Source organism: Nyctibius grandis, chromosome 4 (genome assembly GCF_013368605.1).
Source record: "Nyctibius grandis isolate bNycGra1 chromosome 4, bNycGra1.pri, whole genome shotgun sequence".
In the NCBI taxonomy this organism is placed as follows: domain Eukaryota; kingdom Metazoa; phylum Chordata; class Aves; order Nyctibiiformes; family Nyctibiidae; genus Nyctibius; species Nyctibius grandis.
Window position 1 is genome coordinate 18890898 of NC_090661.1, and position 18640 is coordinate 18909537.

Sequence of the window (18640 nt, forward strand, 5' to 3'; positions counted from 1 at the left end):
ATCTAGTTTATTATACATTCAACTGGATATAAAGAGTCTATACTTACGCATTCCATATCTAGAGTCTGACAGCTCTTCTGGCATCCTGCTCCTACCACATCTGCAGTGGCATTGCCACAGTCAATATAGACCATGGGAGGTACGCAGACTGAAAGAGAGAAAGCCATGAGAAATGTGAGATCAACCATGTATTTATATCTTTGTGTTTCCTTAATGTAGACTGAAGAAAAGAAAATACTCCTTTGTGAGATGTGTACCTTAATATAATGCATTTGACCAGAAAGAAAAACTGAATATTGTTTTGAAGACATGCTCATCTGTTTTTTGTGCGTATGCTTGCAGTACTCATAGAAATTTATGTTTAGTTAGCTTCGTGAAACACTTCCTTTCAGAAAAAAAAATCCAACCCAAAACCACCAAGAAAACAAAGATCCAGGTTTACTTTGTATTTTTTTAGGCTTTTAGTACTTTTATTTTATTTAAAAAGTGGATGTTTTTTTCCTCACATTCAATGAGGTGACTAAGTATTCTTTTCCTCTGGGTAACCCGGGACAGGGATTGTAACTTGTTTCAGCCATCTGAAAGTTATGACTGTTTCTTTATATTTTGGGAATATCGTCTACATTACAGAAGTCACCAGGTCATTTTCTTGTTTGATTTCAGACTTGTACTATTTGCATCATTATGACAAAAAAAAAAAGAGAGCACTGAAAAGGGTGAAGATGGAAAGGGAGAATTAAAGAAAATCTTAAGTGATATGTTACCTGGTTCAGGTTTCTCTCCAGTGCAGCTCAGCTTTCCATAGGTGCAAGTGCTATAAATAAAAGAGAATGGATATGTTTTTGCTTTTCCATGTTAAATTTCAGTTTGTTTCCTAATGAGTTTGAAATAATGAAAAACTACTGTGTGATAAAACAGAAAATGTGTCCTTTATCAGAATAGTTTGTACTATTCAAAAATATTTTATATTAGAGCAGACCAAAATACAAGTATATTCAATATAAAGACAGGTTTGCTCTGTCCATTTGCCTGGTTAAAAACTGTCCTTCAGAATAATTCAGATTCCATTCATAATGGGAATAATCTGCAATGAGATTATCAAGCATCTTTCACCATAGAACAAGTCTTTTACAGACATGGATTATAAAAGTATGTGTGGTGGGAACTGAGTGAATGAGTGAGTGAGTGAGTGACTGACTGACTGACTGAGAGTTTGGCTGACAGCAAAGGATAACCCACCACAGTATGGTTTGTTGGATTCCTGTAGTAGTCTAAGTACGATCTTCCAAACATGGATAGCCCTAACAATTTTTAAGGATCTGTGATTTTTTGTATTGAAATTATTAGGGAGAGAAATGCATTTGATTTGAATAGATTGCATAATGTATATATGGTTTAATGATTGTCTATATCCAATCTCACTCTTTTGTTTACAAATCTCTTACCAGACAACACCATTATCATGAATAACTTCTCCAGAAGACAGAGGCATTCCTTTGTAGTAACAAGGACAGCTAGAAGCAGGCACACATTTGCCACTTTCATCCATGTAGGTTCCATTTATGCAGGTGCAGCCATCAACTGGGACAAGCTTGATGCTGCATGTGACATCAGGCTCACTCAGAGACCGGCAGGTGGGTTGGCAGGAATCGACATTGTAAGTGTACTTCAAGGATTTCGGACACAAGTTGGTATATTTTGCTTGAGAGTAAAAAGATGAGTTACATTTGTAGTTCATTTAAGAATCAGTGTAGGTATAAATGCAGTATTTGAGGCAAAGTATATATGATAAACATGGCAATGTATGTACGTGTACTTAACTGATCTCATCGATAGTGTAATATCCTTTTTTGTACTGCTGGAGCAGAATTTTCCCCTATAAGTGTTTCATTTCATTAATACAAATGTTTTGTCCAGGTTAAAAAAAAGAAAAAAGTTCAATTGTATTAATGCATAGTGTGTTTTTTGTTCATTGCTATTCTTGCATTTTTTGTCAAAGTAAATTGAGAAACACCCTACTTATTTTATTCCTCTTGCAAGGGTATTGAGGTCCACGTTGCTTCTGCTGATTCGGAGAAAGTAATCTAACAATGTCTCTTTTTAATATTTCTCCCTGCTTACTGCTTGTCTTTTATGGTGTACCCTTCCTCCTCAAATTCTTGAAAGGCAATGCTATACTTGAAACACAATTCAACACAATCTGCTGTGGGAATCCCTGAGAGCTGCCTTGTGGGGCCTTCTGGATGATCATTTTCAAGAGGCAAAGAGATGTAGAACTTACTGCAGGCTTTGCTTCTCCATCCAGTGAGGAGAACTCCTTTAGCAGCACAGGCCCTGACATAGCTGGAAAGGGCAGCACACATGCAGTCCTCACTCTTCTCACAGTTACACGTGTCAAACATGCAGTTCTAGGGACAGAGGATGGCATATGATCATCAGATTGTCATGTCAAAGCCATGGCGCTCTATGCTTTTTAGAGTGTCATGTTTGTTAGAGCAAAAAGTCAGTGTAATCCATACGCATAAGTAAACGTGCTTGGTTTTAATTTGAAGATTTCATTGAGCACTTTCAAAAAAGATTCTTTGCAAGGATAGAGAGCAATTACAGGTCCACAATTTTAAACTATTTTTCTTTTTCTTGTTATTTTTACTTTTTCAGGTGTTGGTAGGTTTCCCAACTACTTCCAGTTTGTGGCCACTGTGCCACATATACTTAGAACAAGTAGAGGGTATTTGATGTGACCCAACTTTTAGGGCTTGGGCTTAGTCTTAGGAGCTTGGGATCTCTGCATCAGAGGAACGAAGAAAACAAGAAGTCATTTAATGTGTTGCTATGATGGGCAAGGTCACTATAATGTCATTCCAGAAGATGTTTGTTGAACATAGTCTTACAGATTTCCAATAACAGGGAGACTTTGTAAAGTCCCCAGGCACTCTGTTCTGGAGTTTCATCACCCTGAATTCCTAGAACATTTTTGTTCACATCTTATCTAAATCTCTTTGCTGCTTCTTACACACATTTCTTGCCTTGTCCTTGGATATATGCAAAAGCCTTCTGAGAGCAGTTCAGAGCACTTAAGCAAAGCGTTAGTCAAGATTCTGACAAAGCTTTCCTTATATCTCAGGAGGGATGGCTTTTGTCCTTTGACCTGATAAGGAGTCCAGGGAGTCCAAGCTCCTAGCTTAGGCATTTAGATTAGTACTTAAAAATATGGGCAGCAGGAATATGCCTGTAAGTTTATCCTCCTGGGAATGGAAAGAAAGATACCTTTACAAAGGAGTAATTATTATGATATGCAGATAAAAATGAACCCTTGGCTTGAAAAGAACTATCATGAATGCATCTCCTCCCAATTGGCAACTTATTCTCTCAGGTGTTAGTATCAGAAATTTAAGTCTTTTTCTTTTAAATGGGAAAAAGTTAAGAGCCAAATACCTTCTGATAAACTTCTGGATTCACTGTTGTGTGACATTCAGCAAAAGGTCCCATGGTATCAGAGAGCAGTCCACACCAGTGCTGAGCATACTGGTCTGTGAATTGAAAACATGATGAGAATTTCTATTTCACTTCATTGTCTAAAGTCCTGTCTCAATGTAACTATACTTTCTGCAGGGAAATTGCAGCAGCTTAACTTTACAATAGAATTCAGCTCTGCATTTGCTGAAACACAGTCTTTCACTTCCTCTATACAGAAGTATGAACTCTTCATGAACTGAATGCTCTTAATTCATGGTAGTTGTCATGGAATAAATCCTTAGCTGAATTTCGAAAAAGAAAGTTCACATTGTGAATTAAAAATATGCTAGTTCATCTCAGAAAATAGAAGAGTGGCCTGTGAATGCTCAAAAATTACATATTTCATTGTCTGCAATGGAGCCTGAGAGCTATGAAGCTCTGAATTCTAAATCTGGTTCTCAGTTTAACAGTGGAAGGACCACGTTGAGTCCAATCTTCAGTGGGTCTATGCATAGCTTTTTTTCAGTCAGTCCTTTCCTGGAATGGATCCCTGATACACAGTATGATTCCAGTTTCCCTTAAGTAAGTTGGCAAAAATGCTTACTTTCTTTATCCAAAGGAATGTTTTTTGAAGATCCAAAAATATTATCCTAGTTATTATTTAGTAATTGAAGAATTCTAGTGTGCGAATGGTGCAGTGTTGTTTTGGCTAAATGCTTGGTGGTTGATCAGCTTATTCCTTCTTTCCATCTTAAAAGAGAGTAGAAGAGGTTACTGCATGCTGAGCTTACCGTTTTGTATGCTAACTGTACAGGGGTTCTCAAAGGTATTTTTGGCATCAGGACAATCAGCCCGAGTTTTCCAAGTATTGCCAAAGGCAGCTGAAGTACCCTCTATTACACCACTGGTGATTTTGAAATCATCTGTCTGCATGTCATTGAAGTTTCCACAGAGACCTAAAAGGAAGCAGATGGGCTGTGAAAGTAACCTACACAATGAAGCATACTGATGAAGGCAGTTGTTACAGTAAGATCACTTACCACAGGTCTGCCCTTTATGTGATGGGTCTAAGTCTATAAAAAGTTGCATGAGAGGCACGAGCTGAATCTGTAGCTGAAGACCAAAGTTTGTTTGCAGAATGATGAAGAAAGATGATGGTCTGAAGATGGTGACATTTGCTAGGGACATAGGAGTTATAATTTCATATGAGATGAGCAGTTGAAATAAGTTTTCATTATATAGAAGGGTTCTACAGCTGTGTTTGATATGATCCTAATTTCTGAAGAACTGGGGGAAAAAATGATCCATATAAGATTTCAAATCCAGAACCAAACCGGCTGTCTTTACCCTAAACAACAAATGTATAAAACCCCTCCACTTTCTGTCAGGTGCTTTAAAATAAGAGAGAGAACACACACTTCTGTTGCTATTTAAAAGACCACCTTTGCTTGATGAAAATGATATAGCATGACTTAGTGGTAGACTCCAGCCTGGACCTATTCTGTCCTTTCATGGTTTGCTTTCTGTTCAGGTGCAGTAGTATCTGGTGTGAGAGAAACTCTTCAGTGATGAATGTGCACGAAGCAAAGGGACGGAGGGAACACAGGGAACTAAACAACCTGAGATATTTGAGTCCTGTGGCATATCAGGATTTTTCTTTCCTCTCTTATGGCAATGTTTGGATCTGGAAGTGTGTAATGATACTATGTGCTTCAACTGAATCTCCATTTAATTAGATATTGCTAAAATTAGACCATAATTTTGCTAAAATTATAAGAGTTGAATAGGCAAAACCTATTACTTAAAAAATGAGAGACTGTGCTCTGTTGGAGTACCTTGGGTTTGCTGCAGTGTAACCAAAGGTAGAATTTGGCTTTAGAGTAACTGAGGAAATAGCATTTTAAAGTAAAAGTTGAGAAACATCACAGAAGTCTTTCAGAGAACTTACCTGCAGAGAACGGCAGCTGTGTGTATATCATATTCACAAATACACTGCCAGAAGGCTGGATCACAATGTTCTGTCCGCAAGAAAAGGCAATGATTACCAAGCATATTTAGGAAAGATGAAATACTTTCCAAAAGCTTTCTATCTAGTATTGTTCAGGAAAAAAAGGAGGGGGGAGACTGTGATGATGTTCTGATTCCTATACTATTTCTTTAATCTTTATTACTGTGGTTCATTGACTCAAAACAAACAAGCAAAAGCCCAAATAACTAAATGACAGAAAACTACTAGGATCTTGACTTCCAATGTACCTACTTTATTCTTAATTTTTTAAAATAATATTCAAGTGAGATAAAACAAAAAAAATCAGTGCAGATTTCCTGTCTGTGCTATTATGTGTCATTTGCAAACTACTTGTCTATTAAGCTTTGAAAACATCCCTGCGGAATGTTAGGTGTCTACATTTGCTACTTACAGTTTGTCCTCCGCTTAGACTGACGGCTATACCCTTGAGGCATGTCTCAGTGTCAGTCAGGCCACACTTGTGGATATCTCCCAGAACAGTGAATTCATTGCTGTCACAGAGCTAGAAGAAGAAAACAAAACATATTGTTAAAAGGATTCGTTTATTAAAATGTTGTGATATTAAAAAGGTTCACACTCAAACAGCATTCTTAGTAAAGTAAGTCTTTTAAAATATTGTTTATTCCTTTTCTTCCTGCTCATGTGTTCTCACATATATGTATACAGTCACCAAGTAAGCTGTCATTCATGCAGTCTCCACAGTGGAAGCTATCCATTACTTCTGACATTCAAGCACAAGCTAGATGTATTAAGCTGAAGATTAAAACTTCCTAATATTTGAGTAATACTAGTTCCTAATGTTTAGGTAATACTAGTTTAATAGGCTAGAGAAGAAGAAGGAAGTGCGCCTTTTTTGCCCATTGGTTAAGGTGTTCACCTGGGATAGGAGAGAAATTGTTTCCAGTCTCTTCTGCACTGAATAGATTATAAAAGACCCTGGCAATTTGGACATTCTTTTAACAGGTAGGAAGTATGCATTTAAATATCATCTCATAGGAGAAAATTAAGCTCCAATCACTAATCGCTAAGCTACTGAATAAGGGCAAGATTCAGTTTTTCTCTTGGTTCTGATTTTCATTGGACTGTGTTCTGTGAGCTATATTCAAAGTGTGCCTAATGGCCAAGATGTTACAGGGAAACACACAGAAGGCTGTGATTCTCAACGTGTCTTATCACCTTGTTGGCATAATAAAGATTAAATTGAGGACAGCTGTGATGCAGAATTACAGCCATCTGGAAATTTAATGTTAAAATTGTGGGCTTTTTGACCTTTTGTGTCCAAGTTTAGGGATTTTCTGTACCTCCAGAGTCTCTGAGGATTTAATTTTACATGTTGGTGCCAAAAGGGGAGTTTAAGGTGTAAGTCTGATCTATGCTCCCATTGTGGATCGAGCCCAGTGCTTGTCAATCATCTCATCAAAAAGTTTCATTGGTTTAGTCTAGTCTACTTCTAAATTACCTCATTCTAGCTCATTTCTAAGTTTGCATGGTTCTCTTTCTTGATAACATTCAGTTTGAGCTTTTTGGGAACAAATTTTATTTAATATGAAGTCTTTATGAAAACTGTATACATCACTTGCCCAATACAGATAAACAACAAATATACTTAGGATTCTGAAATCTGCAAATCTGTAGTCATTGCTTTAGATATATCTACTCAGAATTCAGTCCCTACTAATCTAAAAACTCCAGTAAATCTTAGGTATTTTTGTAAGTCATCGATTTCTTATTCAGGTTTTAGAACACATGTATGACTTCTTAGCTTTTTGCTTTTAAACTCTAGAGTCTTCTTCGTTTACTGAGAAAGGCTGTTTGGAAGGTTATCATCTTAATGAAATAACTCCTCTCCGATGAATTCTGTATAATAATAATTCCATTACAAATACTGTTAATCAAATAAGCCATTGAACTATATTAACTGTGACAAAAAGGTCAGTACCAATGGACGTAATAAACACATTGCTCAGAAAGAAGTAGTTATAAAACACCAAACAGGCAATATTTAATTAAAAAATTAATGGAAAGCATGGAGATTGTTTCATGGAACCTAAAAAATCAGTGCAATTCTTAAACGAAGATCAAAGAACACAAAACTACAATATGTTTATTTACGATAACCCTAACAGAAAGCCCCCTGAAATCCATTTAACACTCCATTTTGACTCTCTAAGTTTCAGAAAGTTGATGTGATTGCCAGTAGTTTTAATTAAACAACATTATATGTAATAAAAACATTTTTCTTTAGCATCTTACTTCAGCAAGGATTGTGACTAATTTTTACCTTGGTTAGGACATAGCTACAGTCTCCAAAGAAGGAATAATATTTCTCATCAAATGTTGAAATGTGGGAGCCTCCTTCAATACTGCAAGTCCCAAGGCATGACTGGGTGACACAAGACCATTCACCTCCAGCACAGGTACTGAAATGAAGAAGACATTCAGTAACCTTGGGTAATGCAAGTGTAAATGAAATAAGAGACAATAGGGCAGTTGATGCCTTAATTTTCCCCTTGAAGCATTGATCATACTGTCAAAGAAACTGACATTGCTTTGAAATCTCAGAATAAGTATGGGGCAGGCACATTTATATCAGTGATAATTTTTTATATATTTCTGTTCATTTCCAGTCTTGACAGAATTCAGTCCTGGTGAACCTGACATCCATTCTGCTGCATAAGAAGGATTGTCCCTCATCTCCACTAGCATGACTCAAGCTTCAAACATGTTAAGTATTTCTTGGAAAATAACATGCATGTTTGTGGTTCCTGCATTCATAGATAGGTGCATATGCATACACTTATGCAATAATACTTAAGTAATTATAGTATTATTGAAAAAATATACATCATATCTGTCAAACATGCCTCTCAAATGTGATTTCCTACTCTGTCTAATGCAACATGTCCCTAAATGTCACGTCCTCAATAGTATTTACATGAGCATCCTAGTATTACTCTGTAGTGCTGCAGAAGACTTAACACAGTAATTCACATTTTTAAACACCTCTGGTATTTGAATTTAATCGTCTCCTTTAAATGATTGGTCTTGAAATTGCAGTACCTACATCTAAACTCAAATTTTTGCTTCCAAGTGTGAGGAGAAAACAGAGATGTAAGTATCCTCTAAAATCGTGTAATCAAGGAACTTCAGTTGATAAGTAATTCCTAATTTCTTTTTAAGGGGAAATTAGTAATTTTTTCCTGTCTTCAAAATGTTCAGATAATGCACCTAAAAAAAGAAGTACAAGAAAGGGAGCATGTTACCATGATCTACATTTAGATGAGAAGGAGGCACCAGGAGCATAAGTTTCACCTTCATAGGTACAGTGGCATTCTTTACGGGGAATGCAGCCAGCACCGTTAATGTCATCAAATACCATTCCTAGGGAAAGAAATGGTCTGTTACTCATTCTGTGCACTGCAGAACCTGCTTTTGTACACATATCTGGCAGATGCCTGAAAGCATGTTCCATTTCTTCTGTAATACACAGAAAATGAATAGAAAGCACTTCGAAATAATAAGATGCCAGCTATGTAGGGATTGAAGGGCTATATTCCATTGAAGCCTATCTAAAATCTTAGGGTGATCAAAAGAGACCTTTAGGGAAATCCCTTTCTGTTACAGACTTCATTAGATTGGAATTAGAATTAAAATTACTAGATAATGAGGTGGAATAGATGAACCATTTGTAAGAATGCCCAGGGACATATTTGTACAGTAAATATTTTTATACCCAAAGGCAGAGGGTTATCTAAGAGAAGTCAATGCTATTATACAAACAAGTGATGATGAATTCTGAGAGGCATGATGGAGATTGGACAGAAGAGATGCAAGGGGTGAAAATCCTACAATGCAATCACTCACAACAGCAACAATGCTCAGCCCCAGAAGTAAGTGTGCACAAAGAGAACACATTTGCATTGTTTGTCTTGTACTGATACTCAGTTCTCATGCGTAATTCTCTGAGGTGCCAGATTTTACACACTGCCTAGTGCTCTCTCAGCTCCTTGTTGTTTAGACATGCAGCACTGGACAGGAAGGGTTTGGTAATTTGGGGAACCAGACGCACCTTTGCTAACACCTGGAGTTATTGTGGGCAAAATGTGATTAAACTTTACATACTTTCTATGAACTGAATATGAGTGCTGAGAATAGAAGACTTCCCCTTATTGCTAGGAGCAAAGTATCTCATTCACAGTTCTGTCATTATGTACATGTCTCAGGCACGTTTGTTGTTTAAAGAGCATTTTTAGTAATCTGAATAGAAATGGTGCATGTGTGTCAAGGAAGAAATATAGTTATTACTTGATGATGATAATAACAGCAATGACATGATGAGAATAATTCAGAATAAGAAAGTTGTTAAATGTGTACAGGTAAGTGTTCTAGTGGATTTGGCTATGAGAAAAGGGCAGGGAATAAGCTTGCCTGGAGGACAGACGCAGCCATCTGTACAATGATCTTCACAAAGTGCAGATCGTTCCGAGTTGCTGCACGTGTCAGAGCAGGGGGAGCCACACTCCTGGTATTGCATGTTGAAAGGACATAATTTGGCTGAAAGTAGAAAGAGTACTATAATGCTGACTTTTCCTTTGAAATGTTGAGAAAATGGTATTTCCAGGATATAATGGGGAATCCTGATCCAAGTGGAGGCTGCAACATTTTAGACTTTCTGATATACATTGAAAACCCTTAGTAATGCAAAATCCTCTAAACTTCCATATTCTCAGTCTTGAGTATGCTCAGGTTAAAACTGATTTCATGAAAATTACATGCACCTTTAAACACCTCTCTCCTTCAGGAAAAAAAAACACATATTTGAGGCTTACTAGATATAGGTAGTAAGCACAAGTGAAAGTCCTTTCCCAAGATACTTACGACACAGTTCTGAGGTTCTCCAGTTCAAAGGCTGTCCACCTGCATGAGCGCACTGCCTGGAGTATTCAGCAAAAGTGTTGCACATGCAGAAGTCAGCCATAGAGCTATCACAGTGACATAGGTCTTGTATGCAAGTTTCAATGTAGTCCTGAACATTCACAAGTGGATTACAGCTTGTAAATGCTTTACTGGTTAATACTGTCTCACAGATAGAAGCCTAGGAGGGAAAACAGAGAAGGTAAAACAAGTGTTTAGCAAATATGAAACTAATAATTTAAGGCATGTAGCAGAACAAATCAAAGGTCCATCTGGTCCAGAAACCTGTCCAACAGTAGCCATAAGCAGATGTTTAGGGAAAAGTATAATAATAGGACAAGTACACATGGTACTCCTTTGATTAACTCCCATATCTTCCCATATCTTGAGTTACTTTCAGCTCAGGTGACTTCCTAAGCATTATAGAATTTCTTTGTATTAAGACATCCTCGGTGAATTTCTGTTTCATAAAAATATCCAGTCTTTTCTTGGAAAGGGAATACAACTTTTTACCATTCACTTTAGCAAAGAATAAAAAATTAAATTAAGAAAAATTTTCTTTCCAGACCTATGTTTGAGTCATATTTGTGCTGTGTTTTTTCCAATTCTGACAAATTTTCTCCAAAGACAGGGAGAAGGTATTTTACACTGAGAAAACAAATTTTGAGAGAGAGGTTCTTACAAATTCGGCTGAGCAGTTCACTGGAACAGCAGAAGGAATAGGATCAGCACACTGCTCTGTGGGTCCATCCATTTTCTGCCTATTCCCAAACTGTATGGGAGTCAGTTTTGTCTCTGTAAAAAGCAGTTCAAATATTAGAATAATATTTACTGGTTTACTGGCTTTTGCATGGAGATATTTTCTTTTGTGACACTACCTGCTATGACATGAACAGTGATTACCAAATAATGTCACTATAATATGAAAGGCAAAAGGAGATGATGAAGGTATACAAGGAAATGGATCCTAACTATTGAAAACAAGTAGAAAGTTGCATGTGGCAGAACTTAAAAGATCTAACAGTGATGGAAGCAGTCTAATATATCTCAAAGCCCTGACTCTATACATAATTGACATCATAGAAACACATAAAGAAATATCACTAGTTTTGCAGTTAATATGAACCACCATATGTTACAGTATACTACTAAAAGAAAGGAAAACAAAGTGCCAATAATTAATAATGCTTTTTGTTACTTACTTTCTGGAATAAATTCATTGCTAACTGGAATTCCATTGAAGTCCCCACAAAGTCCACAAGTTTGATTGGCATATTTCTTATCTAGTTCCACCTAAAAGAAATGAGGAAAGAGAGCTTAGGTTCATAGTAACGTCAGCCTTGATGGTTAGGAACACAGCCTACATCAGTATTTCTTATGTACTCAAAATTTGACATATGTATGCTGTTCAGACTGTGTCATGTGGTAACAAGGTAGGCACCATTGGGAAGGTCAATGACTACCAAGAAAATCTTGGTCTTATTCTAGCCCTGGGGCTGTAAACATCAGCTCATTGCCAGGTCTGGAATCTGAGTACTACTTCACTGTGAGGTGGGAATGTTATAGTTGGAGGTCTATTGATCCTGAGCTGAGCTAGTTGGAAAAAAAAAAAAGGGAAATTGGGAAAAGACTTGAAGACAGAACAATACACTAAAATTGGACACAAATCCAAAAGTAACTAATGCCTGCCTGTCTGATTAAGACTGCAAAGACGTAAACAGACTATTTTCAAAATACTGGCTTTCTGCCATGTTTTGGATGTTTTCTTACCAGGAGGGCATCCTCTTCATTCCAAAGGAAGGTCAGTCCTAACTTGGCAGAAACTTTCAAATAGCTGTTACTTCTCTGTATCAAGACTCCCATATGGCTGTAGGGCATCTGAACTCTGGGGAAAGATCACTATAATTCAGCAGGGGTAGGGACGGAATATCCATTGAATATCCACACTGATATCCTTTCTCATTCTCTTTGAGAAGCTTCAACATGCATAGGTGAGGAAATTAGTCAGAGCAGTAACTAAATACAGACAACACAAGTTTGTAGCATTTTTGCTGTTTCCTATACAATTGCTTCTCATTGTGCAAATGTATCAGCCTTGCTTTCCCTGCTGTTCCTTTTGGCTCTCTCTGTTAATGGTGTTCTGCCAGGTAAAATGTTGGCATGTGTATTTGGTTGCATTATTCAAAAAAGTACTGGGAGGTTCTGTTTGCAGGCAGTATGCTTCAGGATATTGCTATTTACTCCTTAAAGCCCTTGATAATAAAGGAATAGACTCTTTAGGCTTTCTGTGACATGAGTGCCATTCGTAAAGGTATGCTCAAGATAACCTTGAGAGTAGCTCACTGTACATAGGTGCTAGAATACACAACTCATTGTGGGATAGCTGCCCAAATATTTGCCCAGCCTTTTGGACAGGTTTCACACCCTATGCCAAAGTCAGTGCTACCATTGTTAGATAATAAATTTCCAGACTATCTCATTTTAAATGAGCGCATGTACAAGCTGCAGACACTGCTTAACTGCATACTGTTCAGTGCAAGGACAAAAGTTGTCAAAAATTCCTTTCAAGGATCCTGTTCTGGTAAAATTAGTGGAAAGTAGAAACTTAAAGGATGTAAAAGGCTAACACTTGACTGAATCCAGCTTATAGACTCAATTGTATATATACATACACAATTGTAGCAGTGGGCAGAATTTGGGATATAGCTCATCTGAACAAAACAGACACGGGGATAATCTGCGGAAGGGGCACTTAGCTCACTGTCAGGCCCACTTATTATTGTTGATACTTCAGGAAGGACCTGAGGCCTTCAGCTGCTTGGCAACAATGTGTGATCAGATGAGGGAAAGGGATGCTCGCTTAAAGAGCCCACTGGGAGCAAGAGCAGTGATGGCAGTTTCAGATTATGAACATACGGTTTGCCATCAAGCAGGACAGAGCCACGGGTCAGTTCAATCACTGCTCCTTCCAGCTTCATGATGACGTGAGTGATCATTGTAGCATTTTCCACCGTTGTACGCCTAATCTGGATGTTGAAGTCCTCATAGGGAGATTTGCAGTTGGATGCAAATATGTAATTGCAGACCCCAGGGAAATAAAAGATGTCCCCATCAAAGGTCTTGAAGTGGAAGTTACCCCATGTGCTGCACACACGGCCGTTGTGAGAGGGGTTGCCAGCTGTGGATTCAAAATAAGCAGTAAGAAATTGTAATTTGCTGTAGATACCGTCCCTTAGTTGTTTTTCCCCTTTTATTTCTTTCACTAGCTTCTGTCCAAAAAGCCAATCTTCTAGTTTCCTTCTTGTCAAGCTATTTGTTTATCAATCTGTTATTTATTTAGTTCAGTTATCTTTTATGTTTAATCTGGTTTGCATAGGGATATAGGGCCTAAGATCTGAACAGACCTCCTAGGTCACTATATCCAATGCTCTGGTTCTGCTGACAGCCGTATTCTAGAAATCCTTTCCTAAGTGTATGAAGTTCTAAAGTTTCATCATAAAACCAGTTTAAAGTCAGTTTAAAAGTAGCTGGTCCTCCTACTAGGGGAGGCCACTCATAGCCGCACCCTTTGAATGGCTGGAAGACTTTCGCCAGCATCTTCCAAAACTTATTCCTGTCTCATGTATGCCTGGTTGTTCTTGTGCCAGTATCACACTTCATCTTGAAGGGGTTCCACCTCCCTGCTCCTCCTCCCACCCTTTAGAGAAATCACTTATCTCTTTTCAGTCTTCATGCCCTTACAAGCAGGCTCTCCTCTCTCCCTGATTATCCCCACAGTCCCTCTCTGCGTCTCTTCCAGATTTACACTCACCCTGCTTGAACATGGATAGTCAGAATTGTACCCTTTCCCCTAGATAAGGTGTCTCACCAGTGCTTTCAACACATTAATAATTCCTTCTCTTTACCGGAAGTATTGTGCATGATTTATCCCAGTATTATTTTTTTATATATATAAAAATATATATTTTTTTTAAAAAAAACAATTTTTTTTGTGACAGCTGCATCGTATTAACAAAATGCAGGCTGAGCGCTGGAGTCACATCTAGATTATCTTTGCTACCTGGTAAACAGACTACTTTTCTTGTTCATTTTTTATTTTATGATGCTAAAGGATCTTACACAATTTATTAATCTCTTCAGTCACTCCATGCTTTACCTGTGTGATCAACAAGAACACAGACATCTGAGCCTTGACATTTGTTTAACTTACCCTTCACTTTCAGTGTGTTTTGAAAAGGTGGAATGATTATCACTTCTTGGGATTTCAAAGCTGGTGGAAAATCAAAGGGGGAAAAAATAATCATGTTTAATCTTATTAGAAGTCCTAAAAAATGGATAGAGATTGCCTAGTCTCTTTAGTGAATAGCATTTCCTACTACTAGTTACACTCTAGAGGGAAGTTTCCACAAGGTTTTATTGGTGGTTTTTACACAGTGCTTTGCATTCTGTCTTTCTATGTATTTCACTAACAGCCAAATCCCCAAAACTATGCTGTTTAACTGTAGTACTTTCTTCTGTTATTTGTTCAAGACTCTCATGTGATGCTGGACCTGATGTTCTGAACTCAAAAGCAGCAATCTGATCCTTAGTGCACAGTGTTGTAATAGTGATGCAGAAAAAGCAGTGCTTATGTCTATGTCTGAACCTTTGCCTCTCAGTATGCTTAGAAGCAGAAAGTTACTCAAGAATATTAGAAGCTGAGGATGAGAAACGGGAGCTTTTTTTTTTCTGAAGTTCACCTTTCTTTGAGCTGAGACATGCACTTTTGCACAACCAACTCTAAGCAGATTTTTTTTAAAAGCAGTTTAAATTCTGTGAAACTTTAATCAAGTGCTTTTCATGTAATGACTTCTGTGGATCCAGCCCTAAATTTCCCATGTCAAAATCCAATGTTTTCTCTTTGGATCCAGAAATGAAAGGGACAGAATACTTAGAGAACCTGCAATGTGATTTTCTTAACATGGGAGTCTGAGGAATTGATGCAGTTTCTCCCTTGAAAGTATCAAAATCGTAGGATTTGTTGACTTCCAAACTGTATATTGTGCAATATCAGCCACTGACTTTTGCATTTAGACCAAAAAATATCACTAAGACAAATATGTGTTTTAGAAAGACAATCTCATTTAGTTTTGAAGTAAGTGTTTTAAGGGAAAGCACACATATTACCTTCCTTGACAATCTGTTCCAATAATTAAATGCACTCACTATTATTAAATAATTTGTGGTACACTTCCAGTTTGGGTTTATCACTATTTTAATTGCCAGTTAGTGACCTCACAAATTGCAAATTGCCGGGCAGGCTTAATGATTAATTGTTTCAGCCTGTCATCACTAATATACCAGTCAGCATTGTATCCTTTCACCCTTTTGCTCTGTACAGTTATGTGTCATGCATGATCTTTTAGTGCTTAATTATTCTAATGTTTAAGGTAGTTACAGCTTTCTCATTCTCTTGTGAGTGATGCAGTCATCTTGACACTGCATAAAAAAATGTGTCTTTTATTACCTACTATCAAGTCCCTTGGTGATATGTATGTATACACACACCTCTTCTGAAAATACACTTTTAGATAGAAGGTATGTAGCTTTCATGAAGTTAAAGATTAGATAATTGTATCATATCAGTAGACCAGATCCACTGGGCCAGATCTCAGAGGAAGTTCTCCATTTTAGAGCAGTCAGAGATTGGCTGCGAATTGGATATATTGTACAGATGTTTTCTCTCTCCCTTTTTTTGGGGGTGTGGGGGGGCAGGAGAAGGGAAAGTATATTCTAGCTAGGAATAAGAAGATTCTAGTAATCTTATTATTTATCAATTTAATTTGGGAAAAAAATCTTAGAAATATCAGCATAAAAATACTTACGTTTTTGTCGCTGCAGGATAGATGGAGAAGCATAGTTTGATTTAGTTTGTTGTTCGTCATCCTGGGCTTGAACTGCAACAAGAGTGGAGGAGGAAACTGTTAATGTCTAATTTTCTTGAGTTCCCTCATAATTTATAAATTGCATCTGTTTAAACATGCAACAGTCAGTAAATCAAAAATCAGCAAAGCTATGTTCATGTACAGGAGGTCAGATTTGCATCAGGACCTGTGCTACATGCAGTCATGATGGCCATATATAACACCTTCAGCCTTTTTTTTTTTTTTTTGCTAATAAATTACTGCAGGGAAGCCATCAAAAACATGCCTGTGATAATTTGAGCAGATCCTTATTCTGTTATTGTCACAGTACCCCTGAATGCCCTTATAAGCTTTTCAGGTAAAGGACTTAGTTTTCTTAGTTTTTATGAACACTGTATGTGTTAAGCATCAGTAAAACATTTGTCTAGGCAGAGGGCTTTAAAAATAGGTCCCTTTTGTACAGGAAGAATTCATTTTAGAGTTAGAGGACTGATCTCTGTCCTCTCTTACTGAAAGCCAAAGTTACTCAGTATTTTACAGTTTCAAGCACTTTTTGTACTAAGCAGCAGAAGGAAAATAAATGCACAAGCCACACAGAAAGAAACAGGTCTTTCCAATAGATATATCTGTGACTGTTGAGTTTGCCCCAAAGCAAAACTTACTGTTTCCAATAAAGAAACCATTTTTCATTCCATGCCACTGCAGCATTAGAATAGGAATACAGACAAAATCTGCAGGGGCCAGAGGGGCTTTTAATGCACCGCTTAGTGGGAGTTCGTCAGAGGGCAGGTTGCAGGGGAGGCTGTGCTGGCCGGAGGAAACTGAAAAGGCAGGCTCACCTTCTGCTGCATCCCACAACCAGGGCAGTCCATGGGTCGCACCGCTAGAGGGGCTGACGCTGAAATCAGAGCTGCAGGGAGCTCCGTAGGTCCCTTTTTGCACCAGCTGCGAGTCTGCAGCTGGTGTTGGAAGGACACATTGTGCCCATTTATAAGCTATGGACCATGCAGTGCTCCTGGGCTCCTCTTCTCTGCTGTCTAGCCTCAGAGAGCTTTTTGCCTCTCTCTCCATGCACTGTATGGCTCCAACACACTGCCTCATGCCATATGCATCATAGATTCCTCTTTCCACTGTACAGTGTGGCAATGCTACAGCTAGGCTTTTGATGGGCTATTCTTTGACACTACCACTTTTTAACATAAGTTAGTGTGGAATTACTTGGAAGTAGGAAAAAGTAAAATAATACAATAGGATCTGTGTCAGAGATCAAAATGCACTACAAACTAATATTGTTATTGCCTTAAACTTTGAGGGAAATTAACAAGTGAAGTATATATAAAAAAGATTTCCACTCATCTGTGAGTATTAAGTGCCCTCGTAGAATATTTAAGGCAATTCCACTTGTTTTCACCCCATCAAAAAACAACCCTATGCTCTAAGCTTTTATGCAACCTCATGTGCAAGAATAGACAGACTTTTAAAATCTGTTGTCCAATGTTTTTCAAGCAAAATCCCTCCTTTTTTCAATACTGTTTCATCAGTTTATAAAACAAACAAAATCTTTAATAATGCACGCGGACAGACTCCACTGATTTGTTCCTTCTTAAAACCACTTTTACACCTTTTGGTTTGTGCATTTAGAAATGCTGTACCACCTTGAAGTGGACATCAAAAGCTAAGTGCGAATCTTGAGGCATTTTGGTAGAAATGTGAGTTCCGAGTAAGTTCCACTGGATGAAGTGGAGCTATTCCAGATTTCAGCTGGAGAAAAAGGGATGAGAGCGTGGACTACAATATAAATTCTCAAGACAGTTAGTTTCCTCTTCTTAGGAAGAAAGTATTTGTAACAGAAAAGAAAATCTTGCATAAAGGTAGCAGGTTCATTAGCTTCACAAAGCTAAGAAAAAAAAGTTTCAAACTCTGAAGCAAGTTGTAAATTCTTTAAAACAGTAAAAATGCTGAGCAAGTGAATCTTCCTACCTTTGATCTGTATGAAGCAAGTGCTAGTATTAATATCCATAGTGGTATTCGCGTCCCACCACCTGTGCCCATCTTCTGGAAGTCCGGTAGAAACTACCGAACAACCTGCCTCTGAGGAAATACCTGTCTGCTCCTGAGTCTTATATAGTGAGAGAGTAGGTTTTGGCTCAGTTCCCAGATTGTTTCACAAGGTTCTTAAAAGGTGGGGCTTCAGACATTTTAGTTTTCCTTTACAGGTGCACAGGTAAATAGAGGATGCTCTGACTTTCCCTCGGGTATTTGCACTTTAGGAGGAGTCTTCTTTCTACAGGTCTTTTTGATGAAATGTCAAGAAGTGAGCAAGAAGAATTTTTGCTCA

General features: G+C 37.8%; 1 protein-coding gene across 1 annotated transcript in view; it reads right to left on the reverse strand.

Annotated features, from left to right (window-relative positions):
- Positions 1–18322, reverse strand: part of LOC137663164 (mucin-5AC-like) — a 33819-nt gene extending 15497 nt beyond the window's left edge. Inside the window, 17 exon segments of the mRNA XM_068400074.1 lie at positions 48–148; positions 765–814; positions 1446–1701; positions 2282–2408; positions 3436–3530; positions 4248–4412; positions 4497–4634; positions 5405–5474; positions 5877–5987; positions 7767–7868; positions 11112–11194; positions 11602–11692; positions 12170–12284; positions 13316–13577; positions 14610–14669; positions 16264–16335; positions 18283–18322. Coding sequence (XP_068256175.1) covers positions 48–148; positions 765–814; positions 1446–1701; positions 2282–2408; positions 3436–3530; positions 4248–4412; positions 4497–4634; positions 5405–5474; positions 5877–5987; positions 7767–7868; positions 11112–11194; positions 11602–11692; positions 12170–12284; positions 13316–13577; positions 14610–14669; positions 16264–16335; positions 18283–18322 — 1938 coding nt within the window.
- Positions 18323–18640: the final 318 nt, after the last annotated feature.